The sequence below is a fragment of the Hippoglossus stenolepis genome, chromosome 4 (genome assembly GCF_022539355.2).
Source record: "Hippoglossus stenolepis isolate QCI-W04-F060 chromosome 4, HSTE1.2, whole genome shotgun sequence".
In the NCBI taxonomy this organism is placed as follows: domain Eukaryota; kingdom Metazoa; phylum Chordata; class Actinopteri; order Pleuronectiformes; family Pleuronectidae; genus Hippoglossus; species Hippoglossus stenolepis.
Genome location: NC_061486.1, coordinates 2,056,553 through 2,074,155, shown reverse-complemented (window position 1 = coordinate 2,074,155; position 17,603 = coordinate 2,056,553). Strand labels below are relative to the sequence as shown.

Here is a 17,603-nt window from a genome sequence, read left to right as displayed (position 1 = left end):
TAACTTTGGAGCAAGATCTGGCACAAATAGCCACCAGGTAAAACATGTCACATTTATCACTGTGAGATAAAACAACACAACCAATAGGTGACAAAAAAAACCTGAATATGTATAAAAATACAATAAGAGAAGAAAAGTACTATTGGAGATGAAATAACAAAGAATCGGGCTCATATGATCCCACATCGTTAAAAACACGTGTGTTTCTGTGGAGGAGAAACGAAACGACGCTGCTCAGTTTATTGTGGAAAAATCAAATCTTGGTTTGAAACTGTCTCTGGGATGTGCTGCTGTGCCGCGGTGCATTCTGGGAGCCTCCCTGGTCCTCCCAACTTCTCACGTCTCCGTCAAGCTCCGGTTTGTTACGCTCAGTGACACCGGAACAGGAAACACGTGTCACCAAAACAAAAGCCTGAAATGTGCATCATGGGGGAGAATGAAACATAATAACATCACATTGTGTTTAAAAAAGAAACAACACAGAAATGAAAGTCTTCATAGAAATGTTATGTATCTGTAGACTTTTATCCAGCTTTACTTTACTTTACTACTGCACTTTACTTGATGTGTAAGAAGATACTGAAATAGACGTACACATTTGATATACCTGTTCTTCTTTTTTATTGCATTGCTGAGTATGATATGATTGTTTGTAACTGTGAAAAGTTTATTATTATTATTAATAGTGTTATATGTGAATAGACAGGTATGGTGTACAATATGTGTATATTTACTTTATTTCTGTTCACTCATGTTGTATGAAGTTGTGAATTAATTAAATTTAAAATATATGTATGGAACTATTCTTTGTTGAAAGCATACACACTCAACTGTTCGCGCCTTAAATGTTTGCACAGAACTTTATATCCTGAATTTTCAGATTTCCTGTTTTCAGGAAGCCAGAGCAGTTGGTTTTAGTGTGAAGGTCTTCCTCGGAAGTCGCAGCGGTGCTCGCCCCGGTCAGCTTCCTGCCGGTGGCCGCTTCTCTCCATTCATTTCGCTCACACACACACACACGCAGTCGCATCCAGCAGCGAGCCCCCCCCTCCCGTTTCTCTCCGCCTGGAAAGATGGCTGCTCCGGCGGTGGTGAGGAGCTCCGGCCCGGCGCTGTGCCCGAGCTTCGCGGAGGTCTGTTCGTTCCTGGAGCGGTACGGAGCGACGCTGGATCTGCCCGAGATGACTTTCCCGCAGATGGAGCGGTATCTGCGGGACACGACGGCAGGTGAGGGGCCGGCGGTGGCGGCGGTGGAGGCGGTGAAGAAGTGGTGGAAAAGCTGCGACACTTGAAGCAGAAGGGGGCCACCACCACCATCATGAGGAGGAGGAGGAGGAGGAGGAGGAGGATGTGTGTGTGTGGCCCCGCAGCATCACACCGGGACTTGAGTCACCGAGCTTCTTACACTTTCTCACCGGCTGTGGGGGATTTTAACCCGGGTCACAGTCGTGTTTCTCCGTCGTGTTTAGTCCAAGTTCGCCCGGAAACATCCAGGCAGAGGGGGGGGGACGTAGCTGCTAACACGGAGCTAACCCCGTCTCCCCCGAACCCCGCTCACTCCGGCCCGTGTTTCCCTGCTGAACCGGGGTTAAGCGGACCCGGAGCGGGGCTCGGCGGCTAGCTCGGTACACCGGGGTCGTGGCCGGAGTCGAGTGGCGGTTCGTCGCTAACGTTGTCACGGCTGTTTAACTTGTAGCGGGAGCCGCGATGCCGCAGCAGCAGCACCGGGGCGACCACACACACACAGCCGGGCAGCGAGCTCCAGCTCCGGACTGTTGTCAGGTGTAATTTGTCCCCGGCCTTGCCTCACTGGCAGCCGGACTGAGGGGACATCAGTGTCCGCTGTGTCCGCGGCTCGACTGATGTCCACGGAAACGTCCCCTTGTCATTTCGACCCGTGTTTGTGACGGAACAGGAGATTTCAGTTAAAAACTGTGACTGTTCATTTATTATTTATTTATATTTGTGGTAGAGTGGCTGTCATGTTTGCGCAGGCGCAGTAGGAAACTCCGGTTGCTAGCTAGTTAGCATTAATCTTTTTCGTCAACTTTTAATTAAAGAACAAAAACAAAGAACTGCGGTTGATTTAAAACTTTATTTATAAAAAATATATATGTTTCTCACCGGAAGCTGTCGTGTTGGTATCTTGCTTATTAGTTTGTTAGTTTCCATCACCGTCAGTTGTAATTGTAATTGTAATATCTGTATCCTAAATACAATGAAGGGAAACACATCAGGTCAGTATTTAGAATCTAGTTTAATGTTAAATCTATCTGATATTTCTAAATTGGCAAAGATTGAATTCTGTTTAACGACGCGTTCTCTGATGATGTGAAAACAATTACTGTGAAACTGGAATTTCCTTCAAATTGAGGTGGTCCTTAAACGTCTCATATTAGTCTGTTTTCTGTGGTTGTGTTTAAAGTCCGTGGGATTTTTGTGACTTCTTGAAAACAGAAAAGAGTCACAACAGACTCATGACAACAATCAGAGGACAGAGCTTTATTAGTCACACATGGTTAATATGCATCAACCGAGTCCTATATTAATAATAACAATAATCAAAATTACACATCGTGATGCAGCGGTTAGTTGCCTCACATCAGGAAGGTTCCTGGTGTGAATCCCCGTTTGGCTTATTTCTCTGTAGTCTGTAGTCTGCATGTTCTCCCTGTGTTTGTGGGGGGTTTCTCCAGCTTCTTCTCACAGTCCAAACACATGCAGATGGGGGTCAGGTTAATTGGAGACTCTCTTTGACTGTGAGAGTGAGAGTGAAGGTAGTTTGTCCCCTCGTGTTGGAACTGTGATGCGCTGGCGATTCTTCCAGAGTGAACTCTGCCTCTCGCCCAAGTCCAACGTCAGCTGGTATTGGCTCCAGCCCCCCGCCCCCCCCGCGACTCTCAAAGGATAAGCAGTATAGATAAAGGAAGGATGTATAGTGTTTTTAACAAAGCTCAAAGACATTTTTCAGGGTTGCAGATAAAAGGAAATAAATATAAAATACACATCATAATCACACATTGAAATGTAAGGTAAATGCTGTTCTGAAAAGGGTTTTGAATAGTGCACAGTTCAGTGCGGTCTCTGGTTTGTTTGGGGAGAGTTCCAGATGGACGGGCAGCTGGGTTTTTGTTCAAACTGTTAAACAGGTGTTGTTTCAACTGTGTGATCATGTTGGAGACTAGTTTGTGCTGCTGTTCATCTGTATTACATTACACAAAGAGGTGTGTCTGTTGAAAAGCTCATTAATTTGAATGGTTTGGACAAAACAAAGGGACACCTGTCAACATGAACACGACACAACTCAATCGCACAACAGGCTGCATCCTGCAAAATGATCATGAAGTGAATCAACAGCAGTTTAACACAGTCTCAACAAAACCAGAATATTAAAGCCTTGGAGAATATATATTTTTTGCAGGACAGTTGTATTAGACTGCATTAGTTTCAGCTTGGTGTTCCCAATAAACTGACAGCTGAGTGTAAATCAAGCCCCCTCCTGATGTGAAACATGAAAATAAATGTGAAAGCAGTAAGTACACTGGGTAGTGCATATTAAACACCCTTTGTAGTGCGCATCCTGTTGGTGCTCGTCAGGATGCATTTAAAATCTGCTAAATTCACCCATAAGTCCCAGAAACAACCGGTTCAAGTCTGAATGAATACTTGAAGTTGCGTTTGAAAATGATTACAGTATTATAAAATTAAAAAGTATTATGTTTCTAATCACCGTGTGTGTTCATGTTTGTTTTTTAGTCCCTAAACCCCTCGTGGAGCTTCACGTGAAGCTGCTCAGAAAACTTGGGAGGTCTGTAACGACAGACCGCTGGGAGAAGTACCTGGCTAAGGTGAGGCCTGTTTGTACTGTACGTGTTTGTGATGTGTGTCTCACTAACTTTACCGCCCTCACCTTCTGATATGAGAAAATATTTAATTAGACAGAGAACTTGTGGAAACAGGCTTGTATATGGTGACCATATCTAATCATTGTTTCCTGTAGGTTTGCCAGGAGCTGAACAGTACTTGGGCGTGGGAGCTGGAACAGAAGGGCTACCAGGATATGTCCATGGAGTGCAAGTCGAGCATCCTAAAAGTACGACCAGTTTTTACTTAATAGCTTTTTACTTAATTCAGTGTTGACGCGCTCTACACAGCCCATGAAGTAGTTAGTCTTTGTGGGCCGCATAGACTCACAAGGCTGAACCGAAATGAAACTGGCTGGTCTACAGAGGATTTTCATAGAGGATTAGAGCTTTCAATTCTCGGGGGTGGAAAGATGCATTTGTTGGCTGCATGTGAAGAAGCCTACGAAATGGGAAACTCTCGTCACGCTGCTGTAACACAATTGGTCTTCAAATGCAGGCTCAGATTTAAGACACAGTTAATGTATCTAGTGAGGGTGAAACTTCTGCAACCACAGTCACCTTCTCTTTATCACCTCTTTCCTTCTTCTCTTCCCTCCTCCTCCTCCTCTCAGTATCTGTGCGAGTGTCAGTTTGATGACAACCTGAAGTTCAAGATGGCGATTAATGAGGAGGACCCAGAGAAGATGCGTCTGCAGCCGATCGGTCGGGACCAACAGGGCCTGATGTACTGGCTTCAGTTCGACCACGAGCAGAACATCCGGCTGTACACGGAGGAGCAGGACGATCTGGACGGATCCACCTGGCAGTGCATTGTCAGGTACAGTACTACTGTGGTCTCGACAGGTGGCACCAGTCTGAAGCTGTTATCGTTTCTCTGTTTGCAAAAAATATGCAAATGTATGCACCAACCTTGTCTTAGGGTGACATTAAAGTAGTCTCCTCTACACTTCTGAAAGTGAATTATCTGTCTGTGCAAGAAGATACACTGCAGTGCCTTATCCGTCCACCTCATTCTGCTCTACATCTATTCCAATTCTTCTTTGTTGTTCTCTATCTGGTTTGAGCCTCTTGTCCAATCTGTGTTGTCAGGACTCGTAACGATCTGGCTGAAGCTCTGGACCTGTTGAAGGCTCAGATCAGTCCAGCCCTGAATCAGGAGCAGGACCAGAACCAGGCTGGATCCAGGAGCAACAGCCCCACAGAGAAAGGTGCAGGTATGTTCAGCAGATACAGGGCGTGTGTGTTATTGATCATTTCATACTGTATAATGCAGAGAAAATATGTAAAGAGGCTGTTTTCAGCATCTTCTCCTTCATATCAGTCAAAATTCTATGTTTTTATGACAGAAGATAAAACTAAGAGCCAAGATATCTCAAAGTAAAAAGAAATAACATCTCAAAATGTATATAACTGACATTAAACAGTTACTGGAAAAGGCTTTTATTGTAAAATCTGATCTTAATTACATTTAGCCAAGTCCCATAACTGTGCTGAACGTTTCAAAGAACTGCAGCTCAAAAAGTAGATTTTTCTAAAAACTGGGACATTCTTTAAAGACCAGAGAGAAAAATTAAAACTGAAAAGTCCATTATCACACTTCATTTCCTGTACTTCCTCCGTAGCCACAGTATCAGTAACCTTTGAAAAAATGTTCACCACAACACTGTTTCATTTGTGTGTGTTTGTCCTGATGGTTTAGGGGATGAGGTAATAGGAAGCACTGACCCAGAACCCTCCAAGACCACAGAGGAACCCGCCGAGAGCAAGACGCTTGACCCCATAAAGGAAGAGAAACCCCTCATACCAGGTACAGGGATTAAATAAATATACTCATAGGAAATTGTGGGAAGGGAAGCACAGCTGCTGTTGACACCCGGCAGTTTAGTTTTTCTTATCTTTAAAATGCAAGCTTCAAGATTCAATATCTTATTGCCATATTAGTGAAGCTGATGGAATTTTTCTTGAAGAGAAAAAAATACAGCCACACTGAAAATACACCGGTTGAACGTATAAAATGATTTAGATATGAAACCAGCACCTACGGTGATAATCAGCAGCAACGACCCACTAGATGAAGGGCACAGTAAGAAATGACATCTAACGTCTAAACATCTAAACCTACTGTGTTCCTGCAGTGCTATAGATCAAGAGTGACAGCTTTGGGATAAGTTCTATTCTGGAATCTGCTTGTTCTTGTCTTTACCCTTTTAATGTTCTTCTGAGTATACCAGTGACAATTAAAAAGCCAGTTAGCTGGGTGGGACTGGACCTCAAGAATCTTTGGGCCTTTCTTTAGTTTTCTTTTGTAGTCTGTTTCCTCTCGTGGTGTCCGAACACACCTGCTGATTGCCAATGCAGTGCGCACCACCTTGTTCAATTGTCAGTTTGACAGGAGCAAACCGGTGCCGGCCAGATACAAGGAGAGTAGTTGTTAAGCAGGTCAAGTGGCTGGTAGGAAACAAACATTATGCGTTTTGATTTGATTCTCATATAAAACAAGTTTCCTTTATGCCAGTGGATCTTCTATTCTTCGGTCCCTGTCATGGTTACTGTCTCTAGATGTTTATTTATTTAGTAATTTTCTGTTTTGCAGAGCTAAAGGAGGAGCAGATGCAGTCAATAGAGGGGGAGAACACAGACGCTGAGGTAAAAGAAAAGACGACGGACCACAAACCCCCTGTGTTCGATAATCGGGTCAGCACCATCACCACCATTGTCAAATCTGAATCCAGGGAATCCGACGCCCCCAAAAACGCTGTGTCGGTTGTAATGGCACCAGGCACGACTGTGATAAAACAGGAAGTTAACAAGGAAGAGGAGGCTGGGCGGGCCGTTGTCAGGAGCAACCAGCAGGCAAAGATACCACTGAAGAAGAGGGAGCTGAAGCTCGCAGAGAGCTACCAGAGCAGCCACCTTAACAACAGCAGCAGCAGTATTATTGTTTGTAACCCCTCAGTGATCCAGAGCAAGGACAGAAGAGAGGGGAAGTTACTTAACTCAGTAGCACCCCCTTGTGGTCCCTCTATGCCACAACAGCAGCAGTTAGTGGTCAGTGCAGCGAAGCAAGAACTGACGAATGGGAGAGCGTCTGTGCTCCTGCCTCACAAAGACGGACAGAATGGAGTCATAGGGGTCATAGGTCAAGTCGGTGTAATAGGTCATATAGGGGTCATCCGCAGTCCGTCCGAGCGTCACAGAGCCCCTGGCGCTGAGCAACAGGAACCAAACGGGCCAAGTGTAGACCACTGGAGCTCCAGAGTTGTGGAGGAAGAGCGGGAGGTGAGCCGGCAGTCAGTGCTGGTGAGGAAGGGACCTGTTGAAGGTGACACGTCGGCCTCAGCAGCCTCCGCTCTCCCTCTTCTTGTGGCAAAGGAGGCGCAAACACCCGAGAAGCTGCTAATGACATCTTCAAAGTCTGATCAAGCCCCTAAAGCTGTAGAGAGAGAAGTGGATGCTGTTAGCATTTCTTCACTGTCTCAGTCCACAGAGGAACCCAAGAGACAGACGACAGAAGACCTGTGCAAAAAAGCAACAGAGGAACCATCGGAGAAGGGGACAGAAAGTGGGCCCAGCAGTCTTCACCAGAAAGATGATGACGTGGACGAGAGGGAGGGGAGGAGAGGAGAAGTGTCTGGGGCAGAGGAAGGAAGTAAGGATTACAATGAAAAGAGTAAGAGCACTTTGGGGAAGATGGAGGCAGAATCAGGGGGCGCCGTTCCTCCTCTAAAAGTTGAACAGAGAGATGAAAATGACCACCTGGACCACCAGGGAGATGGGGTCAATGATGAGCTGGCTGCCCAGGTCAGGGTTAAGGACACTGGGCTGCGGTCAGAGGGGAAGCAGGGTCCCCTGGAGGAGGCATCCTCCGAACTCCAGAAAGAAGGAATCAGGCTGAAGATTAAGATTCCTCCTCACAGGAGAAACAAGTTAAGGAAAGGTGGAAAAGAGGGGGAGAAAGAGAGGGAGCAGGAGGCCCAAGACGAAGGGAGGCAGCTGAGGAGATCAACCAGGATTTGCAGGTACGTCTGGAAGTTATTAAAAATATAGGATAAGAGAATATATTCTTTGCCCATTGTAATGTCGGATACAGCTGGTTTGATTCGGACACCTTTTTTCTTGAAGATCATCTGCTTTGCCAACCTGCAGGCCGAGCTCGAAGGTGGCGGAGAGCCAGAGGAAGAAACCACAAAAAAAACAGGCACTGGCCTCCAGAACAAGGGAAGAAGAGGAGGAGGAGGAGGAAGAAGAGGAAGAAGAGGAGCAGAGCTCAGCTACAAAGAAAGACATAAAAGCAGAAGTGGCTGGGCAAATTAGAAAACGAAGGGTAATCATCTCAAAGTGTCCTGTGAGAGTGAATTTAACAACTTGGGTTTTTCTGTTTGACAATTTCTTTTCCTCTGTTGCATTTTCAGGGCAAACGGAGGCATCGCCGCCCCCGATGGTCCAACATCCGTTCGAAGAGACGTAAGCTGAATGAGGGGACGGAGGTGGAGGACAGAGGGACGAAACGAGAAGATGAGGAGAGCGAGGGAGGGAGCGACTCAGAAGAATCTTGTAAATCAGAGGAGATTCCCAGTGAGGATGCCTGTAGTCACTGTGGCCTGCCCAACCATCCTGAACTGGTAACAACCGAGACTCCTACAGACGTATTTAGACACATCTGAGCTCTGGTATCATTTTCATGATTAATGACTTAATAAATTACTTATCAAAACTGTCATTTCTTCATATCTGTTGTTTAATGACAATTGATAAACTCCTTGCACACATTTATTATGAAGGCTCAAGTAAATACATAATGAAGCAATGTTATGGCTTTATTATTTATGTGTTGTTTAACGCATTGACTTGTGTGTTCTCAGATCCTGCTGTGTGACTCTTGTGACAGTGGATACCACACCGCCTGTCTGCGTCCACCGCTCATGTTGATTCCAGATGGAGAGTGGTTCTGTCCGCCCTGTCAACATGTAAGCTGTGTGTGTGTGTGTGTGTGTGTGTGTGTGTGTGTGTGTGTGTGTGTGTGTGTGTGTGTGTGTGTGTGTGTGTGTGTGTGTGTGTGTGTGTGTGTGTGTGTGTGTGTGTGTGTGTGTGTGTGTGTGTCCTCTTATCAAACTGTAAAACTATGAATGTTTTGTCGTTATTTACGATTCGTCTGGTTATTGTTTTTTTGCCTTTCTCCACTAATTTAATTAAGAAATACCAAAGTTTTCCGATGTTTTTTGTTTAAAATTGGACATAAACCACGATAGTCCACCTTAATAAACAACATAAATTAAATTTGTCCAATGCAAACAGAAAATAAAGGGTTTCCACTACGGACCACCGCTGCACAATTGATATTTCAATCGGAAATCGAGTCGAGACCTTGTGATTCGGAATCGGTGGCGAAACCCGACCTAATGAATTGTGTTGTTTGTTTTTTACCCTTCAGAAACTGTTGTGTGAGAAACTGGAGGAGCATCTGCTGAATCTGGACAGTGCCCTGAAGAAAAAAGACAGAGCAGAGAGGAGGTACACACACACACACATACACACACACACACACACACACACACATATATATATACACACATATGCACTAATAATAATAACAATAACGTGGATATTGACCCTCGTCTGTCTCCGTCTGTCCAGGAGAGAGCGTCTGGTGTATGTGGGAATCAGTGTGGAGAACATCATTCCTGTGAGTAAACGTTTTTTACCACATCACAGCTTTATCATAATAATATTTATGTCACTTTAAACAGAATTAGCTGTAAATGCATTAACACATAATTGAGCTTTTGTGCAGTTTATTGTTCTATTAGATTTGATATATTTCCAGCGTTAAAGAAGGAGTCACCAGAACTCTGGTATGTTGAGTTGTTCTAAAGGTCAAAATGAAATGTGGTTTCACTCACGTTTTGTTTTCACGCTGTTGTAACTGTGACAGGAAATTAGCGGTTTCATGCCTCATGAGACGGCTCTAAGAAACAAATTGATTGAACGGATTCATCCAGCGAAACAAAGAGAACCTGAACTGGAAATTTAATATTTTAAAAATATCTCTTTCTTACAATTTTAGGAAGGAGACGGGGAGGAGGAAGAGAAGTCCACAAAGAAGAAAGACCCCAAAAAGAGTAAAAATCTGGGCCGAAGATCGACAAGAACCAGGAAACACATCAGCTACAGGTGGGGGTCTGAGCTTCTCTCTGTCTGCTCCTGAAGAAGCTTCATTGATCTCTCTTCTTACATTTCTATATTAAGCCTTATGGATTCATTCTACAGAATAACATCTATTGATTGTCTATAGTTTAGAAGAGTTTTTGCACATTGGCTGCAGTCTGAAGTCCTTTTAACATGTGACTGATTAAGTTTAGATTTACTTCATGTAAATCAAAAAACATAATTTCTCCTCAAATTTGGATTAAGAATCTCATTATGGTGAATCTCAGTGAATCTACATCTGTGTCACGTGTGTTTCAGGTTTGACGACTTTGACGATGCGATCGATGAGGCTATCGAGGAAGACATCACTGACCTCTGTGCCGGTGAGTGAACAGGCCACAGAGATGACTGCAGCGTCACAGAGACAGATTGTCTTCTGTCTCTGTGACTTTTATTCTTGTCATTTGATTTGATGTATTTTTTTAAATGTTTGATCCTTTGTGTTGTCGTTGAGTTAACTTGGATTTTTCTACAGTAGGAACCGAGCGCAGCAAAGACATCACTCCCATCCTGTCAGAGGACAGGAAGGAGAGCCAGCGGCCAATCAGAAGCCAAGCTCATTCTGTCAGGAGCAGGAAGAAGAGGAGGCTGAACGACCTGGAGAGCGACAGCACGGCAGCAGAGAGTGAGGATGAGTTCATGCTCAGCAACAGGTAACACACACTCACAGAGAGACACACACACTCACAGAGAGACACACACACTCACAGAGAGACACACCATCACAGAGAGACACACACACTCACAGAGAGACACACACACCCACAGAGAGGCACTCGCACTCACTCTCTCTCTCTCTCTCACACACACACACACACACACACACACACACACACACACACACACACACACACACTCTGTTCAAACTTTTTTCAAGTTCACTTTAGTCGCTTTATTAATTATCCTCCTCTTCCACTTCCAGCTCTGAGGATGAAGAATTCGGTGCATCGGGGGCAGATGACGATGAGGAGGAAGATGAAGATGCCGGCAGCGAGGTGGGCAGCTGGGACAGTGCGACCCGCCCCAAGCGGCCGTTGAGAGGGGTGCCCAAACAACGACCCAGCAAGACCCAGCGCAGGGGGAGGAAACGACAGAGGCGGCGGCGGAGACACTCCTCCGAGGAAGAGGAGGAAGAAACTGAAGAAGAAATGGGTGAGTGCACGAGTAGGGGAGACTGCCAGGCTGTAAGGTGTTAAAACTGCAGAGTTCACTAATTGAAGTTACGTTAATTTAAAAACATTTCATATGTTCTCAATATTTAAAAAGAATTATGGTTGTGACTTAAAATAATTTTCAAGCTTCTAGAATTACAAAATAATCAGTGAATCAATTTTCAGTTCATAATATAAAACAAAGAAAAGAGCAAATCCTCACATGTGAGAACCTGAATCCAGAGAATGTCTTTGCTTTGTCTCTTGATGAATGTCCTCCGTCTCTCTCTCCGTCTCTCTCTCTCTCCGTCTCTCTCTCTCCGTCTCTCTCTCCGTCTCTCTCTCTCTCCGCCTCTCTCTCTCCGTCTCTCTCTCTCCGTCTCTCTCTCTCCGTCTCTCTCTCCGTCTCTCTCTCCGTCTCTCTAGACTCCGATCAGTACAGTGACATGTCCGACAGTGATGCTGATAAAAAGAGGCGGGGCCTGAGGCGCGGCCAGCGGCAGCAGGTCAACTACCGCGAGACGTCCGAGTCGTCGGACAACTCCAAGGCCTCCGCCAGCAAGAACAAGGTCAAACCCCGCGGGCGGCCGCGCAAGGAGCATCTCTCCAGCGACTTCAGCGATGGTCAGTCGCCGCTGGCAACACACACAGTTTCCTCATCACTTTTAATTTGAGGTCAAAATACAAACTTCTGTCACATTTCTTTAAATATTCATGTCTCTGATTTTTTACTAAACGTTCTGAGCATCAACAACAACTTCCATCACATTCAGTCGAGGAAACCGACTGTTTCCCTTCAGGTGTGATTCATGTGGAGGAGGATTGAACATTTCCACAAAACCATAAGAGAAATAATCTTCTGAACAAACCATGAATAAATCCTGGAAATGAGATCTGAAAGTTAATGATGTGCAGTAATGATTTATTCCACCCAGTTAATCCCTCCTCTTTGCTTCCCCTCCAGTGTCGCGTTCTTCCAGAGACTCCGGGGACGAGGAGGATTATGAAGACGAAGACGAAGATGACCAGAGACGGAGGGTGAACAGGAGGAGAAAGGAGGAGAAAGACCAGTGGAGGAACAGGATGAAGGAAAAGCGGAGGAGACACCGAGACAAGGAAGACGACAGAGAGAGAGGGAGGCGGCTGAAAAGGAAACTGCTGGAGAAGGAGGAGGACAAGCGGAGGAGATTAAAGAGGACAGACAGAGAAGAGGAGGACATGGAGAAGATGGGCAGAGGAAAGAGGAGAGAGATTCTGTCAGAGCAGCGGCGCCGGCGACTCGCTCAGATGCTGAAGAAACGACGGCCTTCGACGGACGATGACGACGAGGAGGAGTCTGAGGAGTCTGAGTCGTCATCGGAAGAGGATCGTCCCGTCCGCAAAAGACTCAACCGCATCGACTCGGATGATGATGATGATAAGAAGGAGGAGGAGGAGGAAGAGGAAGAAGAAGAAGAAGAGGAAGAGGAAGAGGAGGGGAGACAGAAGGTGACGACCAAAAAGTCTTCAGCAGTCGAGAGGAGGTCGGACAGCGAAGCTCAGGAAAAGGGGAGGGGCCGTAGCTTGTCTCCGTCAAACATACATCGGACCTCCAGAGGCCCAGTGAAGCCCGGGGATGGAAGTCCCACAGTACCCAGGGACAGTGAAGCTTCAGGCCAGCAGGGCAAGCTCAACGGCCCCTTCCTTCCAGACCAGGAGGAGGAGGAGGAAGAAAAGGAGGAGGAGGGGGAGGAGGAGGAGGGGGCCAGACAGACTCATTAAACTCTGTCCAGAACAGTCCGCAGTCATGATGGCTGTTTGTGTGAATAACGCTCGCTTATTTCTTTCAGTTTCTTTTTTTACTGTCAGGCCTTTCACCCACAGCCCACCTCTGAAACACCACCTCCCTCCACCTCCCTCCCCTCTGCTCCTCCTCTTTGCTCCCCCCGTCTCCTCCTCACTGTTGTATCGTGGTCGAGTGCTGTCCACCATCACGTGCTGTACCTCGCAACAGACACTCATGAGTACACTCTCACGCTCATCCTCACGTCCGGCAGAACGTAGCTGGACCAGCGCAGCGTCGCAGCGTCGCAGCGGGACCGGCAGCAGCCGGAGCGTCGCAGCGGGACCGGCAGCAGCCGGAGCGTCCGTGGACGCACTCGAGCGAGGCCGCAGGTCGTTGTGACCATTTCCCAGGGCTCTGAGTTACGGGCGACTTTCTGTTGGGTCCATGTGACGGGACGATGGCGGTTTCATCCCGTTGGGGGAGTATGTGGTGTACCTCATTCTTAGCACTTCATCATTCTCATAGCACTTAATAACCAGCCACCCAGAAGAGGGCCAGTGTCAAGCTGAACACTTTGGGTCGGGAGGCGAGACGACAACTCACACAACAGGGTTTTCACTGTTTCCTAAGAATGAGCCAGTATCCTGAAGGTTCATGGTTCTAACAAGAATCTAAATCGTTCGCTGTCTCTGTCTGCACGGGCTGTCAATCATCTTTAAATCACGTTGACACAAAGTCTCTCGTGTTTTAAATCAGTTGTTTTGGCTTAAAGGAGCAAATCTCAAACCTGCCAAAATAAAACCAGAACCATTGACACGATGCTTCTCTTGGATCCTGGACACGATCACGACCCCAAGATTTAATGTGGTCGACAGGAAACGACAGAAACCACCAGACCTTTGTCCAGTGAAACCAGTCAGGACGTGTTGAACTGAAAGGACGATGGTTCATGTTCGAGCTGACACATTAATTCACTGATCAGTCGATCACGATCCATATTGATAATCCATCAGTCCATCGTTTCATTAACAGAAACATTTCCCAGTGAGCATTTTTATTTCAGTTTTATGGTGAAAGAAAATGTTCACCTTTTATTTTATGAAATTTCCCAAGCGAAACTTTAATTTGATTATTCGATAAAATGATCTGCAAAAATCCAATGAATTCTTAGTTGTGGCCCAGATGAACTCATATAATAATATATCAGACTTTTTCAAATTCACGGTTAAATCTGAACACAGAGTCTGACTGTCACTGTAGCATCCACGTGTCTCATACATCTGAGATTTAGGAATACTTGTTAAATCCAGACTTTGGAGGATCCAGTCATTTAAACTCGTTCAAAGATACTAAACCAAGTTGAGCTGAAACTCTGGATCCACTTCAGATCCACTTCAGATCCACTTCAGATCCACTTCAGATCCACTTCAGACCCCTTGTGGATCCAGGACGTTTCCCCCGACCGTCCCAGTGTTGGGTTTCAGACTGGTGGCTCGTTGGTCCACGTGTTGTGGCGGGACATGTTTGCTGTACATACTTTGCCTGTTCCTTGTAAGATAATAGATGTTCTGTTCTTAGTCCTCTTGTAAAATATAGTGTTATATTTTCTATATGAAGGAGAGGAGTTGAGATGCTGCTGTGGTGGATGGACGAGTGCGGACGGACGCACATCTTCATCTGTGTGTTGAGACTTTGTGCCGTCGCCGGTTTAAACAGAACAGTCCCAGAATGTTTCCAGAGAGCCGCTGCTCTTCTTCAGCCTGTGTTGTACATGTTCAGAGGTTTTTAAACATTTCCTACCCCCCGAGTTTTTAAAGAAGGAACAAAGCTTTATTTTTTTGATTGAGGCTCAGGGGAGGAAGATGAACATCAGTCACCAAACAAACTGAACCTTTTCTTTTGTCAGCCGGTCGCCTCACACCAGCCTGTCGCGGTTCACTGCTCCGACCGGAGCTGGAAGAATTTCTCTCACGTCGCTGTCGAGGCTTTGAAAGAGTTTTATTCTGCTTCACGTGAACCTAAAGTTTTCAACCTGATTCCAGATGTTTCTCTTTCTTCTCTCTGTCTAAACTCTGCTCCTTTTGTCTTTATCAGACCTCTAAGGTTTATTAATATGTGAGAAATAAAACATTTATTAACCAACGTGCTGCAACTTTACAGCAGAAACTTTCACACGATGACATCATCACATCAGTTCTCTTTAAGCAAATCTTCATTTTTACCCACATTTGACTTTTTCTGCCAAAACTACAACTGTGTGAATCCAGTGATCGACAGTCTAAAGCTTTAATAAAACTTTAATATGAGTGAAGGTGATTGGACGGAAAGTGGTTTAACTTCCTGTTAAATACAAACAGACAAAAAAACCCGATGTTCGAGGACGAATCTGTTTTTAATTTAAACTTTTCTTTGATATTTAAGAGATTTTAGATCTGAGATTTTTTTTAATTAAAGGAAAGAGAAATTTTCAGCTGAATCCAAACTTTCATTTATATTTTTATCAGAGTCCGGATTTGATCCCAGTGAAAACAGCCTTTTAAACGAGTCTCAATCTGGTTCAACAGAAATCCTGAAATCCTCAAAGAATATAGATTTCAATATTATGATGATAATATTATCATTTTCCTTCGTCTCTTCAACCTGTTGTTTTATTCAACAGGGAATTCTGCAGAACAGGTTTTAAAGCTTTCAGGAGACATTCACGGATTTTAAGAAAACAAACAAAAATTCATTCCAGCATCGATTCTTCAAACATCAACGCTTCAACGTCAGAGGAATATTTTATTATTATTTTTTACGTCACAAATCAGGACACAGTAATGAATCTTTTATAAAAAACTAGAAACTAAAAGATCATTTTGGTGTCAGATAGAAAAGTCTTTATTTCTATAACCTCATTTAACCTAATACGTCTGTCACTTTAAAGTTCATTGTGTCGTGAATCTGTCTTTTTTTCTTAAGTCAAATTCTATCATTTAAATCCTAAAAAGATTAAAAACCCAGAAATGATGAAAACCTTCTGCTTCTGTTTGGTTTTGGGTGTTTTTGTGTTTAAAAAATGTCAGTTTGCAAAACTCCCCCAAATAAGATTGAGTTATTGATTTGATGATGAAGTTCTCGGGTTTAGTTCTAAACTCTGACGTCTCAGAGTTTGTGATGAAACTGATCCCAGAGTCACATCACTTAAATTTCTAAATGTGGTTTCAGGTACTTTCCTCTTATCGTTCAGTTGAGACAGAAACAAAAGACAGACCGACAGTTTTAACTTCCTCTCAAGTTACCGTTAAGATCTCGTTACAAATACAAACCGAGCGAATCCCCTTCAAGTCGACATCTGCAGTGATTTCACGTCCTTCATGAATAACTGTCTAATAATAATATTAATAATAACGACCCCAACTCAAAACTCGTGAAAAATAAGATTTCAGCTCCTCTGCAAAGATCAGTATTTTTATAATGTTCGGTTTTTTACTCAGTTTATTATTTCTTTGTTTCTCTTCCTCATGTTGATGGAGACGTTTGACATCTGTGTTTTCCTCTGTGACAGATTCTGTTGGTTTTAAAATGTTCAGTAAAGTGAAATGTGGATTCACTGCGAACAGGCGCCAGTGGACGTGACTGCAGCTCCTTTCATTTCTCTGTTGTACTGTTGCTGTAGTTTCTCTGTAACATAAATGTTTTCTAAGTTATTAAACCAACATCCAGGCATCTCCTCAAACACACACACTCGGCTGTCGTGACCTTTTATTCAATCAGCTGAGAGAAGTTCGACTCTCGTCCTGAACAGACGTGGATCATTCAAAACTGTTTCTCTGCTCAAACTACAAAACGTGAAGCACCAAGCGAAAGATATTTTATTTAGGTATAATTTTAACAGAAGATTTTTCTGTTAACCGACAGAGGAACAGGGAAATAACCAGAATTGCTTTACATACTGAATTTAATTCAATTAAATCTAAGTTAAGGTAATTTCCTAATTTCAATTGTCTCCACACAACTTTAAATTATTGGTGTATTTATAGTTCCGGTTTAAAACAAACTGATATTTTGGCTGAAAATGTTCAAAACAATCTGAAGAGTTGCTGATTAATCTTTTTGTTAATGAAATAACCATCAAATAATAATAAATAATCGATTTGGTGATTTGTAGAAAACTTTAATGTAGAACAGCTTATTTTCTAAATTCATGAAAAACGAGAAGCGTTTATTCAGAGTCAGGGGCGTGCTGCTCTCTAGTGGCCACAGTGAGTAACTACAACAACGCTGCTCTCTAATCAAGCTAGACAATGGCATAAGAACTTCCGGTTACGCTTTCAAAATTAAACCATAAACCACGTGGATGTAGTTACACAGTATGACCACCAGAGGGCAGTATAAACCCCTGATTATTGCTAATGCAAATATTTATTTTAAAATTCAGTCAGAATTTTTTCTTTGCTGCTTTTTTAAATATAATTTTTAATATTTTATCAAATATAAATTCTCGAAGGAGAAAAGAGCAATTTGGATTATTTTTTTCAAATCATTTATTATTATTTACTGATTTGTCCTATTGTAGGATTTGATTGGTTTGTTCCTTCACTTTATACATTACTGAGATAAACATTTGTTTGGATA

At 44.0% G+C, this 17,603-nt stretch overlaps 1 protein-coding gene across 1 annotated transcript; it reads left to right on the top strand.

Moving 5' to 3' along the window:
- Window positions 1-991: 991 nt before the first annotated feature.
- On the top strand, window positions 992-16,710 carry rsf1a (remodeling and spacing factor 1a). Its single transcript, XM_035154006.2, has 18 exons — window positions 992-1,224; window positions 3,754-3,845; window positions 3,998-4,090; window positions 4,475-4,680; window positions 4,953-5,077; window positions 5,563-5,670; window positions 6,457-7,882; window positions 8,010-8,187; window positions 8,276-8,485; window positions 8,726-8,830; window positions 9,295-9,374; window positions 9,498-9,546; window positions 9,928-10,034; window positions 10,329-10,393; window positions 10,546-10,723; window positions 10,993-11,222; window positions 11,648-11,845; window positions 12,186-16,710. Exons 1-18 carry the CDS (start codon window positions 1,071-1,073, stop codon window positions 12,980-12,982), a joined length of 4,401 nt encoding a protein of 1,466 aa, XP_035009897.2. The 5' UTR covers window positions 992-1,070; the 3' UTR covers window positions 12,983-16,710.
- Window positions 16,711-17,603: the final 893 nt, after the last annotated feature.